The sequence below is a fragment of the Anolis sagrei genome, chromosome 1, assembly GCF_037176765.1.
Source record: "Anolis sagrei isolate rAnoSag1 chromosome 1, rAnoSag1.mat, whole genome shotgun sequence".
NCBI lineage: Eukaryota > Metazoa > Chordata > Lepidosauria > Squamata > Dactyloidae > Anolis > Anolis sagrei.
This window is the reverse complement of record NC_090021.1, coordinates 193,184,509-193,201,156: the sequence shown is the minus strand read 5'-3', so window position 1 is coordinate 193,201,156 and position 16,648 is coordinate 193,184,509. Positions and strand designations below refer to the sequence as shown.

At 41.6% G+C, this 16,648-nt stretch overlaps 1 protein-coding gene across 4 annotated transcripts in view; it reads left to right on the top strand.

Moving 5' to 3' along the window:
- The first annotated feature begins 1,167 nt into the window (after nucleotides 1–1,167).
- The window catches only part of RAPGEF4 (Rap guanine nucleotide exchange factor 4), a 199,934-nt gene continuing 184,453 nt past the window's right edge, over nucleotides 1,168–16,648 (top strand). For 2 of the 4 annotated variants that reach the window (XM_060779194.2, XM_060779186.2), the window contains exon 1: nucleotides 1,170–1,639. In XM_060779194.2, the coding sequence (XP_060635177.2) occupies nucleotides 1,575–1,639 (65 nt within the window). In that variant the 5' untranslated portion in view covers nucleotides 1,170–1,574. Of the gene's footprint in view, nucleotides 1,640–16,648 lie in introns of all 4 variants that reach the window. The other 2 variants (XM_060779179.2, XM_067471507.1) reach the window with 2 other exon arrangements.

The window sequence follows — 16,648 nt, the reverse complement described above, 5'->3', positions numbered from 1 at the left end:
TGATTACATTTATTATTTTACTCTATTATTGTTGCAATTATTATTTCACTCTAATTATTATTATTACATTTATTACTTTACTCTATTCTTATTATTTTATTACATTTATTAAAAGCCTCCAAAGGAGGAGCCTCCACCACACTCTGGGGCAGAGAGTTCCACTGCTGAACAGCTCTCACAGTCAGGAAGTTGTATTGTCGAAGGCTTTCATGGCCGGAATTCATGGGTTGTTGTAGGTTTTTCCGGGCTATATGGCCATGTTCTGGAGGCAATTTTTCTCCTGACGTTTCGCCTGCATCTATGGCAAGCATCCTCAGAGGTAATGACCTCTGAGGATGCTTGCCATAGATGCAGGCGAAATGTCAGGAGAAAAATTGCCTCCAGAACATGGCCATATAGCCCGGAAAAACCTACAACAACCCAGTCAGGAAGTTCTTCCTCATGTTCAGATGCAGAGACGGCCCTAGGTAATTTTCAACGGTAAGCAAACAGTATTTTGCCCCCCCCCCCCAACCAATCACTGATATATATTTTCTGTTCATCGTGGGAGTTCTGTGTGCCATATTTGGTTCAATTCCATCATTGGTGGAGTTTATAATGCTCTTTGATTGTAGGTGAACTATGCATCCCAGTAACTACAACTCGCATATGTCAAGGTCTATTTCCCCCCAAGAGCGCCTCAAGAGCGCCCCTGGGCAAAATCTACTATACTGCAAATGCTTACTTTGCGTAATGGTTGAGCCGCCCCTGTTCAGATGGAATCTCCTGAATATGAGGAAGTCCTATTCTCCAGGGCAGCAGAAAACAAGCTTGCTCCCTCCTCCTTATGACGTCCTCTCACATATTTATACATGGTCCTTATCATGTCTCCTCTCATCCTTCTCTTCTTCAGACTAAACATGCCCAGCTCTTTAAGCCACTCCTCATAGGGCTTGTTCTCCAGACCCTTGAGCATTTGAATCGCCCTCCTCTGGACACATTCCAGCTTGTCAACATCTCCCTTCCATTGTGGTGCCCAGAATTGGACACAGTATTCCAGGTGTGGTCTAACCAAGGCAGAATCCTCTTGGCAAAGATAAAGAAGGAGCAGGCTCCCAAGCAGCAAGACCCCCCCCCCTCTCCCCATGCCCTCCCTTCGTGATCAATGCTGCTGACTTCAGCGGTTTGGACAGCGCCGGGTTATATTTAGCCCATTGTGTCCAAGAGAGACTGCGGCGCCCGTCGGGTGGCAAGGAGAAGGAGGGCTGGGGGTGGCAGAGAGGGAGGCAGAGAGGGAGGGAGGGAGAGAAGGAGGGTGGCAGAGATTGATGAGCCAGGTGGCATCTCTGCCTGCTGCACAGCCGCCGCGGGACGGAAGGAGGGAGGGAAGAAAGCAGGCAGGCAGGCAGCCGCAAGGAGCAGCAGCAGCAGCAGCCGCCTTTGCAGCGCCTTCTTCCCTGGGAGAAGCCTCAGAGGGAGAAGGCAGGGCGAGGCTGGGCAGGGAGAGCAAAGCGAGGCAAGGCAAAGCAAAGCAGCCACCCTGCGGAACAGAAACAGCAGCGGCAGCAGCAGCATCCTGGGTGATCTGAGTCAACATGGTGGCTGCCCACACCTCCCATGCTTCCTCCTCCAGCGAGTGGATCGCATGCCTGGATAAAAGGTACCATAGGGCCGGGAAGGGAGGGGGAGAAAGGAGGGAGGGAAACATTGGGGGCAATGGATGCTCAAGACACCTCAGTTCCTTCCCTCCATCTATCAGAAATTACTCCATGCAGTGGGGGAGCTGATAGATCTGTGTGTAAGAGAGGCCTCCATGAGTATATATAGCCAAAGGAGTGTCATTTTGCTGCCTAATATATTTCCCCCAGGGCCACACATTTCCATGGGGGGCTTCCTCTGAAAGGCTGCACCTGCTGGAGGAAAAAAGGAAATGAATGAAATGGTCTCTCAGGAGCTCCTCATCTCCCTCCCTCCCTCACCCCTCCACTGCTTAGGTTTTACAGAGATGCTCAGAAGGCTCCAGGCATTGTTAAAGGAAGAGGATCAATAAAGGATCAATAATTGTCACCATTTAGTGAAGGGGCACAGCAGATCCATAATTCAGATGCCCACTGTGTGGAGGGATGATTGCTTGGAAAGCATCTACACCAGGCCTGGGCAAACTTCGGCCCTCCATGTGTTTTGGACTTCAACTCCCACAATTCCTAACAGCCTCCCGGCTGTTAGGAATTGTGGGAGTTGAATTTCAAAATACCTGGAGGGCCGAAGTTTGCCCAGGCCTGGTATATGCATACACACATATACATTTTTATATACACCAACACAGTTTCAAATCAGGGGAGAGCACGGATGAGCTCCCTCTATCAGCTTCAGCTCCCCATGCAGGGACATGAGCAAAGCCTCCCACAAGGATGATAAAACATCAAAACATCTGGGTGTCCCCTGGGCAACATCCTTACAGACGGCCAATTCTTTCACACCAGAAGCAACCTGCAGTTTCTCAAATCGCTCCTGACACGACCAAAAAATCCCCCACACATATACATATATGTACCCACATACAGGCTTTTTTTATACATTATAACTGGGTTTTTTTTATACATTATAACTATATGAGAGTGGGTTGAGCTCCCTCTGTCAGCTCCAGTTCCAGCTCCCCAGGGGACATGAGAGAAGTGTCCCACAAGGATGGTAAAACATCAAACATCCGGGCGTTCCCTGGGCAACATCCTTGCAGACAGCTAGTTCTCACACCAGAAGCGACTTGCAGTTTCTCAAGTCACTCCTGACACAAAAAAATTGCTTCTGATTCAATAAAAAAATTAATAAATTTTGAAAAGTTGGCTTGCTGTGGAAACCTGAATTGGTGCTAAAGTGTCAGTGGAGACACTTTTTATAATAATACTAGACATCCCCTGCCATGGGTTGCTGTGGCCCAGTCTGTGTATATGTGTTTTTTGTGTGTATATATTTGTGTATACAGTATTCCTTCACTTATCACAGGTGTTTGTTCCAGGAGGCTGTTAGGAATTGTGGGAGTTGAAGTCCAAAACACCTGGAGGGCCGAAATTTGCCCATGCCTGATCTACACTGTAGGATGGATGCAGTTTGGTGCTGCTTTGACTACCATCATTAAATGCTATGGAATCCTGGGAGTTGATGTTTTGCAAGGTCTTCATACAACTCTGCTCAAGAGCGCTGGTGCCTCGCCAAACTACAACTCCTAGCATTCTACAGCATGGAGCCAAAACAGTTAAAACTGTTTCAAACTACCTTCATTTTAAAGTGTAGATGCACCCTGGAAAGGTCCAGGGTTCAAAGGAATTGTGGGAGATAATCTCACAATTCTTGGGTGTCAAGTTCTCCAGCAAGGCCACATTTTAGTATAAGAAGTGTTGAAGCTCTCATTTCCAAAGTACCCAAGGTGTTTTTTGCTGGCTGAGTTGGATAAGCAAAGCATTGCCCCCAGACAATTGCATCTGCATAGTATTCAATGGGCCTTCAAATTATTTTGATGGCAGCAACTCCAACAAGCATATATCCCCTCCATCTGTCAGTCACTGAAGGATAATAAAATATTAAGGACTAATATTTTGTTGCCTTTTCATGGCATCAGGTATCTGCTGCCTGAGATGGTTGCCTCCTTTCATCTAATGGCAGAATTGATCATGAGCAAGGAAAGGTTAGAAAGCTTCCTGATTAAGCCACATTGTCTGTCCATGGGGCCTACCATTGTCCAATAGTCTGATGTGACAGTAGATCAAGAGTGCCTTGGGAATACGAAAAGAAACTTCTTTGGAGTCCTACATTGCAAAATTTGGGTTGGTAGTCTTAATTTATTAATGTTTGATGGTTTCTTTAAAAGAGCAAGTTTCAGTCCCTTACATCATGCGGGAACATGAGAGAAGCCTCCCACAGGATGGTAAAAAATATGGACATCCCCGGACAATGTCCTTGCAGATGGCCAGTTCTCTCACACCAGAGGTAACTTGCAGTTTCTCAAGTCACTCCTGCCACACACACACACACAAGTTTCTTACACGACTGTTGACTCCATAATGTATCCCTAGGTCATTTTACTGGAACAAGTTACTTTTTCTTACTTAGGCGATCCCTCGTAGTCCGAGGATGATGGTCCTCCAAGGTCGGTGTTCTGTCGGTGGGTCCATAGGTGACTGTGGAGCCCAATTCTTGATCTGCATCTTCTCCCACAGTGAGGGCATTGGTTTCCAGGTAGAAGACGGTCCCGGATAGTCTCTGGATAGTCTCGGTCTCTGGATAGTCTTGCATTTTCTAATGATATCTGAACAAATAGGGAGGCTCCCCGGCACCCCTGGTACTTGGACCCCTTCTACACTACCATAAAATCCATTATTTGTTTTGAACTGGATTATATGTGTCTACACTGCCATATAATCCAGTTCAAAGGAGATAGGCTGGATTTTATATGACAGTGTAGATGGGACCTTGCAGACACCTGCATGTTGCGAGCTCTTGGTGTATAGCTAGTTAACTCCTGTAGATGTGGCCATACCACTGCAAACCAAAGGCCTATACATGTAGTTGGTACCATTCAAGATGGAGGACACATTCCATTTTAAGGCATAAATCTCCCATTTGGATGGCATGCATATTTGGACACACAAATGGCCAAACCAACAGGCATATTTAATGACCATTATACACAGAGATCATTTCTAAACGCCTGGAACAGATATTAAAAAAGAATGTACACAAAGACACCAGAGTGCATATCTCCACATGAGACATACTAAAAAAGGGAGAATATCTTACAAGGGAAATGGTTAACCTACAGGGAGCCGATGCAGACCAACTCAGAAAACACAGAAATGAAATCTCTAGAACAGTGGTTCTCAACCTGTGGGTCCCCGGGTGTTTTGGACTACAACTCCCCCAAATGCCAGCCAGTTTACCAGCAGTTAGGATTTCTGGGAGTTGAAGGCCAAAACATCTGGGGATCCACAGGTTGAGAACCACTGCTTTAGAAGAATTGAACCAAATGGGTCCTAAATGCAACTGGCTTCTATATAGATAGCTGCGTGAGAAATTCGAAGAACAACTTAAAACCTTGGGCTTCCAGACTGTGAAAACATGGTTTGATGTGGCGAGGTTCCAGTAACTAAAGACTCTTTTATATATCTACTGACTTGACACATGGAAGAGGATGAAGTCAGGCATGTAGCCGTGGGGGGGGGGGGGGGGCTTGGGGGGCTTCAGCCCCCCCCCCCCGAAATTCTCATGGTGGTCCGCGGGAAGGCCTTACTGGTACATTATTTAAACTGTTATGTTTATTCATATCATGATCTGATCACCATGATCAATATATCCCAGATGCATGGGGGTATTGGGGTAATGATACAAAAGTTTGCTAGGGTAGACCCTCTTTCACTCAGACTCAGCCTCCCTGAACCAAACTCACCCCCCCCCGAAACAAAATCCTGGCTACGGGACTGGATGAAGTAAAAGACTCTATGGTCAGATGGGCTCAAAACACAGGCCAAGAGATTTTTGTGTGTGTCAGGAGCGAAGTATATGATAGATATTGGAAAATTTCAGAGGTACTTCCCTTAGAAGAAAGGGAAAAATATATTACAGATTTGCTAATAATGACAAAATATCTACTCTTAAGAGGAGAACTATTAGAGGACTTTGTTAATGAATGGCAATCAATGATTCAATAATAATAATAATAATAATAATGCAAAATTAAATTAAATTCAAAATGTACATAGGGGATTATATAAGACTGTAGACAAGGAGGAAGTGGATATTATTTTAGAGCCTGTGATACCTTTATCTGTACCATTCAAATAGAAAACTGACCCCTTAAAGAAAAGATATTATTTGAGAAATGATAATGAAACACTAATAGCTGGAAAATATTGCACTATATGCAGCAAACACCTACAAATGTATATTTTAATAAATAAATAAATAAATAAATATAAAAATAATTTCTGGATACCTCTTAGTTTGGAAGCAGAGAGGGCAGCAAGTATGATTCTATTTATTTATTATTATCAAAAGCATTGCATAAATTAGTATAAAACTGATAAAAATAGAAGTTGTGCAGGTGGCTAAATATCTTTTGACCAAAAACGGGCAACAGCAACGGCATTGTCTGTAGCCTCCAACAATTCCTCCTCTGTACATGAGGCAGGGCACAGTGGACAACATACAGATGCAGAGTTGTCTGTTCTGCTCCACAGTCACACAAGGTGTGGGATTCTTTTAGGTAGTGCCATTTTGCCAGGTTGCATTGCTTTTTCAAAACATTTCATTCTATGATGAGTAGTCATTTTTGATCCCATGTAGGCATATAGCAAAGATTTTTAGTCAAATTTAACTGATCCTACCGATGGTGAAATTATTTCAGTTGATATCAGCATAGAGATGATATGGGCTCTGTGTGTTGGTCATAGCGTGACTGAGGTCAAGCAGCCTGAAGCTTACTCCAAACAAGACAGAAGCAAAAAAATGCTGACCAAGGTGTAATATTCAGTCTACTTGGCAAAAGTTACATTTCACTCAAAGACAATTTGAGTGTGCTCTGAGATGTCTATGTCTGAGCAGGGACAAGTTGAAAATTTGCTTGGTTGCAAATTGCTCCTATTTTTGGAGATGTCTGGTCTGGCAATAATGAATGCATGTTTTGGTTATATTGTGAGTGGACTACTGTAATCTTACAGGCTGGACTGAGTATAGGAACACCCAAACTCTTTGGTATAACAGCTGCACTGCCATGTCATCCCAGTTGATTGAGAACTATGGATTATGACCTGGAAAGCCCTATGTCAGACTATTTGAAACACTGTGTTCCCTCTGTTGGGGGTTGGCCTTTGACTTGGTCTTGGTCAATAAGAAGGCCCTCTCATTCTTTGAGAGGGCCTTCTTACTGACAGTTCCTAGGCTCTGGGTTCTCTGCTGAGAAGGCTAGGCTGTTATCCTTCTGCTGGCAGACAAATACCTTTTTTTCCAGGAAGGCCCTTGCCATTTAAATTGGGACATTATTTGTCTAAGAGCCAACATGGTGTTGTGGCTAGAGTGTTTGACTATGGCTTTGGAAACCAGAGTTTGATTCCCTGCTCAGCTGTAAAAACCCAATGAGTGGCCTTGGGAGAGTCACACCTTTCAGTCTCAGAAAACCTGTGATAAGGTTGTCATGGGTTCACCTTAAATCAGAAATGGCTTGAAGGCACACAACAACAAGAAATTGTCAAATATACATTTTAAAATCGGTTTCAATGGTCTTTGTGCTTGAATGTTACTGTTCTTCGGCCCCTGCCACACTGTCCTATATCCCAGGACTTGACCCCAGATTATCTACTTTAAACTGGATTATATGAGTCTCCACTGCCAGATAATCTACTCAGACATAAGTCCCACTGAGTTCAATGGCTGTATACTCTCAGCTGATTGAGTGTAGAAGTGCAGCTCATGACATAAATGTAGCAACTTGTAGGTCTCCATATGTTGAATTCTAACTTCATTCAGCCCAGCCAGGACAACCAACAGTAAAGTATACTGGAACAGTATAATACCAGCTTTCAAAGTGCCACTTATTCTCTATCCATTCAGGAAGGTCAACAGAAAGTTAACATGGATTTGGCACCAGTGCAAACTGGTTGGTTTTCTCTATAAAGCTCATAGTGCTAGGCCAGTTCCTGTTATTATTCATATAGTCCTGCAGTTTTAGGTTTTTTTGTTTTGTTTTGTTTTCTGATGGCCAGGCCTTTGGAATGTAGTCACTGTCACAAACACACCTGTGAAAGCGTATGTGTGGACAAACCGACACATGGAATCAGTTTCAAAGAGTTTCCCCAGGCTATTCCACATATGCAGTAAAACAAGGGGGGAGTTCATGGCAAAATTTGGAGACTGTACTGATCCACTGCAAATGAGAGCTCATATATTGTTGTAGGAAAACTTCATTGCAAATAGAAAACTAGCAGATTGGGTTGGAACCTTTCTTCCTGATGAATTGGAGCATATCTTTCCTGTGTATCATTTTATATAGAATATATATTTCTTCTTATGCCTTTTTTAAAATTTGGATAGACTATGTCCATTTGCCCAGTCACTCGTCTCAGAAACTCATCTTGGAGTTTCCTTGTCTTCTGAGATTAGAATACTGTGGCTTGAAGTAAATATAGTTCTGTCTAGAATATTTTCCCCAGGGATGATCTCCTAATTGGGAGGAATAGCTAATACTGCTGCCAACAGACTGTAGCAGATGAGAGAGCTGGATCAAAATGAACAAAATAAATTTCAGCAGGGGGAAATGTACGGTACTGCACTAAGGCAATAAAACTGGAATGCACAGGTATTCGATGGGTGACACTTGGCTTGAAAACAGTCCATGTGAAAGGAATCTAGGAGTCTTAGTTAGACCACAAGCTAACATGAGTCAACAGTGTGATACGGCAGCTAAATAAGCCATAATAATAATAATAATAATAATAATAATAATAATAATTTTATTTATATCCTGCCCCATCTACCCATGGGGACACAATGCGATTGTAGGATGCATCAATAGGAGAATAGTGTCTTGATCAGGCCTGCACAGCTTGGCAAGCCATCCCTCCTCCCTGCTGTAGGGGAAGCCCCACCCCTTCCAAGCCATGTGCCATTCCCAGGGAAATGGCACAAGGCTGAGGATGGGTCTGAGATTGCCCGCGGCCTGCAAGGAAGGCTGCATCTGGTCCACTTGCAGGCCTGGTCTATTTTGCTTTGGTCAGTTCTGGGCACCACACTTCAAGAAGGATAATGGCAAGCTGGAACATGTCCAGAAAAGGGCAATCAGAATGATCAAAAGTTTGGAAAACAAGCCCTACAAAGAATGGCTTAGGGAGCTGGGTAAGATTAGCATAGAGAAAAGAAGGCTGAGAGATGACATGATAGTCATGTTTAAATATCTGTAAGGATATCATATTAAGGAGGGAGAAGCTTGTTTTCTGCTGCTTTGGAGACTAGGGACCTCATTACATGGACCCTAAGAAGTGTTGGGGACCGTCTGTCTAGCAAAGAGATAGTCGTATCGTAATGTTAGATCCCCAATCATTCCATTTCGAATTTTGTCTTCCTATCACACATGTTTCTTTCTTCAGGTTTTCGCACATTGTTGCCTGTATTTGAAACCATCACATGGGGATCCTTTTCTCCACCCTCTCCATATTACTTCAATGCCCAAAAGCCAAGAGATCCCTTGCACTTCCCAAAGCTCCTTACATTAAAATAGACTGACACCTCTTTAAAACTTCTTCTTTCCATGGGATAAAATTGCCCTGCCCAAAGCTCCTTATATTAAAGAAGACTGGCACCACTTTAAAACCTCTTCTTTCCATGGGATAAAAATTGTAAAAAAAGACTACATCTGTTTGTAACAATGAAAATGCAGTGATAGCTTCATTTGAAGTTTCTCAGCTCGTAGCAAAAATCAGAAAACTGTACACAATAGCTGAAGAACCTATATTATCTGCTGCAAAAATTATGGTTTCTGCATTGATTAATGAGAAAGTTTCCAAGGACCATTCCTTAACACCTTTGTCAAATGGCACAGTGAAGAAGTGGTTTGCCAACAAGGAAATGTTACTCGAAAGAAGCCAGATGCCCCTTTAGTTTGCTTTGCAACTGGACAAAAGCTTAGATGTTACAAAGTGAATTTATTGTGCTATATCAGATATGAGGAAGAGAGAAATATTTTTGAAGATTTACTGTTTAATCTCTTTCGTGATACACACTTCAGCTGAAGAAGTATTTAACCAATTAGATTAGTGTATAATATCATGGGTTATTTGGAATGCATTTAATTAGGACAGATGGGACATGAATAATATCTGGAAAGCTTACTGGACTTGTAGCATGAATTAAGGAAATCATACCATCAGTGACTTGATACTAGACATGTGCATGGATCTGTTTTTAGCTGGTCCCTTTGGCCATTTGACTTATCCATTTTGTCTGAATGCTCAAAAGGGCAAGGGGCCAGCTGTTACGGATTCCCATCCAAAAAGGGACCACATAACAGCCGATCATGGTTCCTCCTCCCCTATTCAGCATCACAGTTGAATCTTTTTGATTTTCCTTCATTTTCCTGATTCTTTTTTTTAAGTGGAACAGACTGGGAGTTGGGGATCTGGGGGACGGTGGGTGGGGTGCACGCACATGTGTTTGGGGGCTTGGAGACGGAGAGTCAGCCTAGCTTCTTTTTCTCATTCCCTTCCTCTTCTTCAGAAAATACTTCTAAAATAATAATAATAATAATTAATAATAGTAATCCCAGCAAACAAAAAGAGAAATCTATCTCTCCACTAGAGTAGAAAGTAGAAACTGTGTTAAGGAAGCAAAATCCCAAGCAGAAAGGAGATTGCAGACGCAGTAAAGAAAACAGCAGAGATTTTTAAGGTAGTCCAGGGAGGATAGATTCACTGAACTCCAAGTCATCATTCTTCCCTCCCTGGGTCTCCTTAAAATGCCTTGAAAGCTGCATGGCATCCTGCTAGTGCTAGCGCATGAGCCTGCCTCTCCTCTAGAGTAGAAACATTAACTTGGTGTCCTCCTCTACAAATAGGTAAAGGATCCAGAAAGCATAGTATCTTAAGTCTGGTGCTTTTTAAAAGCTAGGTCTTAACGAAGGATATGGAAGGGGAGCCTGTGGGAAGTCCCCCCCTCCCATAATGGGCTGGATAGGGTGCTTTCTTAATCCCGTTGCTGACACCCAGGCTCCCTTGAAGGGAAGAAAAGATAGGCTCCCAGGGGAAAGGAGAGCCTCATAATTCCCCATCGCCACCAATGGGCCAAAAAGAGCTGTTTTTTTGGCTGCTGAACAAAAATGCCCATTGAGCAGCACACTCATTTTTGTGAGCCGCTAGAAAATGGATATGGGGGCTTCTGGTATTTGGCAAGCAGAAATGGATAGCAATTCACCCAAAATGCACAAACCTACTATTGTGACATTTATAGGGAAGCTAAGAAGATACCAGAAAAATAACACAGATCTCAAACGAATTAGTCAAAATTGTTGATTTTAATGAAAGGAAACCAATACATTCAAGACTTTTTAAAGAGCTTTGCAAATGCTGTGGATGGTTGAACAACATCAACTTTTCTTACACTGTCAGGTTCATTAGCAGTCACAAGGTTTGTCTCGAATTGAGAAATGAACAGCAATTCCATCTCAGCAACCATTTGACAGATTTTTCCTGGTTAGTACAATGAGATATTTTCATCCATTTAAATATGCTCAAGTTAAATCTTCAAAAAAAAGTTCTTTAAGTTGAAGGCAAGATTGATGCAATGATGAAAAAGTTGGAACAGTGACATCATTGCTTATCAAACTGAAATGATGAGACATTTTCAAACCTCACAAAAGTTCTTTGTTCCGCCTACAAAGGGTTGCCCGAAGAGGACACATCACTTACTACACAACATTTATAGATTTGCAGCAGTTTTCATGAATATTTCCCTGTTCCGGGTGCAAGCAAAAACTGGATTAGGGATTAATTTTCAGTTAATGTGCCTGAACTAGAACAACAGAGAAAGACAAGCTCATAGAAATATCTACAGATGGTGTTCTGAAATTGCAGTTCAAGGAGCATTCCCTTCCAAATTGTTGGGCTCATTTGCAAACAGATTTTCTGGAACAATTGAGGAGGAATGTGAAAGTATTGATGTTTTTCATAATGATATACTTGTGTGAAAATAATTCTATGTTCTCAATTATTTAACAAATTACCGTTTATACCTGAGTATAAGCTTTGTTTTCAGCCCTTTTTAGGTTGAAAAGGTCCCCTCCCCCCCCCGGTTTATACTTGAGTCAAGGTTATTTATTATTTTACTCTATTATTATTATTATTATTATTATTATTATTACATTTATTATTTTACTCTATTTTATTGCATTTATTATTTTACTCTATTATTACTATTATTATTATTACATTTTCATTATTTTACTCTATTATTGTTGTTGTTTATATTACATTTATTGCTTAATTATTATTGGAAGGGTACATAAGCACATTTAGATTGAATAAGGTTGGAATAATGGTTTAATCAGAGTTTGACAGTCTTATCTTAAATTACAGTTTTATGTAAATATTCAAAAACATTTAACCTACTGATGCCACAATTAATGTAATTTTATTGGTATCTATTTTTATTCTGGAATTTACCAGTAGCTGCTGCATTTCCCACCCTCATCTTATACTCAACTCAATACGTTTTTCCAGTTTTTAGTGGTAAAATTAGGTGTCTCAGCTTATTTTCTAGTCATCTTATGCTCGAGTATATACGGTAAATATAGGAACTTTTTGAAAAATGTAGAGTCAGAATTCAGAATAAATGTTTCTACTGTTAACTCTGATATAAAAAGCCTTATAAATGAAATGTGGCACCAGCTTTCTCATTAATCAATCAATTAAAATTATCAAGTAATATTAGGTAACATTTCAGTGTTCAGGTGTTCTTATTGTTAGAATCATTCCTGTAAAGATATCATAATAGGAGTGTGTACATTTACTTATTTCTCCCCAAATCTGAGGGTCCTTTGTGAGCAATGTTACATAAATATTTGATGCCCTTTAGAGTTTTAAATTATGAGTCAAGTCTTAATTGTCCATTGCAACAAAAGATGTTTGAAGGGTTCCATGGCAAAGAAGAGGTTGAGAACTGCCATTCTGTGCATGATGTTTATATTGATTCACGGGCTTCCTTTGGAGTAGACAGGACCTGCAGTGCCTTTGCCGTGTGTTGTACTTGACTGCAGGAGATGCTCACACAACAAGCAAATGTCATGTTGCTGTCCTGCTGTGTCAAGACTGTTGAGATCTTTGATGAGCTTTGGCAGAATTATTTAAAAGCACAGTGCTGTTTTGAGAACCAATTCAACTGGATTAATGTATACGTTTCTGCTTTTCCTTTACAACTTCATCTTTACTAATGTTAGATTTTTACCTTGGCTTGGAAGCAACTAATTACAAGTAACCCATTAATTATAATTAGCTCCTTTCCCCCAGGTATAATTATACTGCATTACAGATGTAAGATAATACAGAATAAAGTCACTTCATTTACAGGGAAATACTAATGCATAAAGTTACTTCCATTCTTATGTATGTATGGTCTCACCAAATAGAGGAAGTGATGTAAGAAAAATATTACATGGTTCATGTGCTCCTTCATGTTGTGCCTCATTCTGTTCCCTGATGTTCTGTTGTGCATATGGAGGTGATGACAAAGTGGGTGGGAGCAAAGTATGTTTTGTACCAAAAACCAGCAGCTTGTAGCATTCAGATAGTTTTTGAAATTGATGATTTTAGCCACTTTTAAGAAACAGGATAAGGAAAGTGTGTATGTAAGTATGTGTATGTGCCTTCAACTAGCCTGTTGATTTGTGGCAACCCCATGAATTTCATAGGGTTTTCTTATGGCCTATCTATATGGGCCAAATGAGATGAAGTGGAAGTGAGTAGAATTCATGGTGTTCACATGATACACAGAGCCAATTCACACATTCAATGTGGCCTTGCTCCACATTACCTAAAATTGGGGAATGCCCTGGAGCCTACCTGAAGTTCTGAAGTTCATGCACACTTTGGACATGTATACAGTTAGGCTGGTACTTTTTTTGGAACTGGCCCCCACTGTTTACACAACCGTCCTATTTTCCCCAGGCTTTGGCTGTCCATGGACAGGTGATGACATTTACTGTTGCTTTTCTGTCGTCATTGTAGTAGCAACCACAGAGCAAAAATTGCTCATGGTTTTCACTCATCACCTTGCTAAAGTGCTAGTGCAACTGGAGGAAGTGTTCAGTACTGCTGGGATGGTGTGGACTCCCTCCCATTGTAGCAGCTCGGAGATCGGCAGTGTAGACTCACCCGGGCTGATCTGCAGTACTCCACTCAGGATCAACCCCAGGGTTATTGGCCTGTGTAGATGTACCCTTTGGCAAGGAATATTCAGATGTGAGTTTGCCAGTTCCTTCCTCAGAAATGTAGCCTACAACATCTGGTTCTTGTTGACAGTCTTCCATCCAAGCACTCTGTTTAGCTTCCAAGATCAGATGGAATCTGATGTCATTTAAGGTGATACAAGAGTTATATCAGCAAAATTATTTTGTTTGATCCTATCAGAAATGTAAAACTGTGGATTTTAGGAAATGTTAAATAATGACAGTTATTGGAAAAGACAATGATGGCAGGGGAAATGGAAAGAAAAAGGAAGAGGGGCCAATCAAGGGTGGATGTTATCCTTGAAGTGACTGGCTTGATCTTGAAGGAGCTGGGGTGGTGACGGCTGACAGGCATGGGCTGGTCCATGAGGTCACGACGCATTAGAAACGACTGAACAAATAAACAACAACCAATAACTACTGTACTGGGGTTGCTGCTTCCTTGGTACTTTAACTAATTAGTTTTAAACTCCCCAAGCTCTGATTTGTATATTCCTGTAAGTATTAGTACACAAACATCTCATTAATAATAAAGCAAAACCATCGTGCATTAAAAATAGAATTGACATACCATAATTGTTGAGGTAACTCTTCTTGTAGTTTCCAATAGCATTTTGGTAAATATAGTAATCCTTTGAGTTACAGCCTTGGGCACTGTCCAGACACTTATTCTATTATAGCCTGGGCATTTTTCTAATGGAATATCAATAAATGACTAGACTTGATACAACACAGAATTCGTTTGTTTTTTATTTCAATGTATTTAAGTAAGGTAAATGCTTTCCTGGGTTGTTCCCCCCCCCCCCCCCCCCCCCAACAACACGATCCTGCTAGTAATCCCAAAATGTGTATTCACAAAATCTTCCCTTTGAAAAGAGTCATGCCTGTTACCACATGCAGGCAAAGTTAGTTAGTGAGCAACAGGGCTTAAGGAAGGTGGTTGTAAGATTGGCCCTGGGTAGAAGGACTGGCTGTTCTTTCAGATATGGCCAGAAGCCTTTGCGCCATTGTAGGCTGCCTTAACTCTGAGTTTTATTGAAGAACACAAAGGAGCTGGCTGAGATGCTATCCTATTTTGGGGTTGTGTACTTACTGCACCACTTGCCAGTGTTTGTTATGAGTGTTTCATAAAAATAAACCCCAGGCTTCTTTCTCAACTTGGAATGGAGCCTATGCCTGCAATTGTGCTCAACATCCAGGGTGCTTAGAGCACATCCACAATCAATATCTATTATCTTTACTCATATCCAAGCTGGAGAGAAAGCTCTGATTAATCTTTCTGGGCTCAGCAAAAAGTACATTTTGGCCTTTTCTGATACGGTTTGTACCACTCAAGTTCACTTTCAGCATGATTCCACATACATATCTGGAAAATGTATTTCTTCAGAAGATTCTCACAAAACCATACCCAATTTCGTGTGTGTGTGTGTGTGTGTGTGTGTGTGTGAGAGAGAGAGAATGGGTATTTGGGGGTCATGAGCTCCCGTTTGTTCTTTTCACACATTATGAATGACATGTTTAGATATAGTGGGTGTGACTCATCCATCTGTACTGCCATCTGTGTATCTGTCACAGTCTTTACCAGACTTGTCAGGCCATGTCATCATGGGGGCTGGAAGGAAGCGAGTAGGGCACTGAGTGCATTGGTTATGCAAGGGTTTTCTGATTCCTACTATCAAGAGAAAATGGGGGGTTGGGTTTCAATAATCAATATTGCAAGCATTTGTGAAGTCAGTTTAGCATTACACGAGTATCTCCTTAGCCCATGTGGGTGAGGTTAAGTGACTTAGGGCTCAATGTAATGTCAAAGGCTTTCACAGCCAGAATCACTGGATTGTTACGTGGTTTCTGGGTTGAATGGCCATGTTCTAGCAGGGCTCATCTACAAGGGCCACAAACTGATTCTGATCCACAATGGTGTACTTTAGATGACCCATGGTCCACACAACCAGCTACTCAGGTGCTGGATGGTATGCAGATTACACGTTGACCCCATAGATCTGGGTCTTATTATGCCTTACTGGCACAAAAAGTCGCACTGGTCACTACTTGATACCAGTATTGATGACAGCCAGAGTGACTAAGTGACATGAGAGACAAGGGGGAGTAAAGAAGAAATCACACCCTCCTTTCACCCCAGTTACTCCTGCTAGTGTCACTCCAGGCCCCAAGTTTTTTGAACGAGTCCATGCATCTCAGGGCCAACTCATGTGGCCTGTGTAGATGGCCCTTCAAGCCCCTTAGGTGTTCCTAACAGCCGGTGGGAGTTGAAGTCCAAAACACCTGGAGGACCAAAGTTTGACCATACCTGTTGAAGAGTCAGTGAAATATATACATATGGCTGGGATGAGAGCATATCAGTAGCAAATTTGAATTGTTCAGATTGAGAACCATGCTTTGGGGGGACTTTCCTTAATGTAGCACTTTTATAGATGTACAAGACTCTAAATTTATTTATTTATTATTTATTTACTCTATTTGTACCCTGCCTTTCTCTACCCTGAAGGGGACCCCAACCCAAGTATTATATACCAATTTCTCTGTCACACCTATGGTTTCTAACATTTTTGTTCATCATTAAAAAAATAGCATCTTATCACATTTAAAACCCTGCCCATTTCAGCTGTAGCATAAATGGAATATATTTTTGAGCTTATTAACAGCTAACAAAACATGTTATGTATTTTCCAG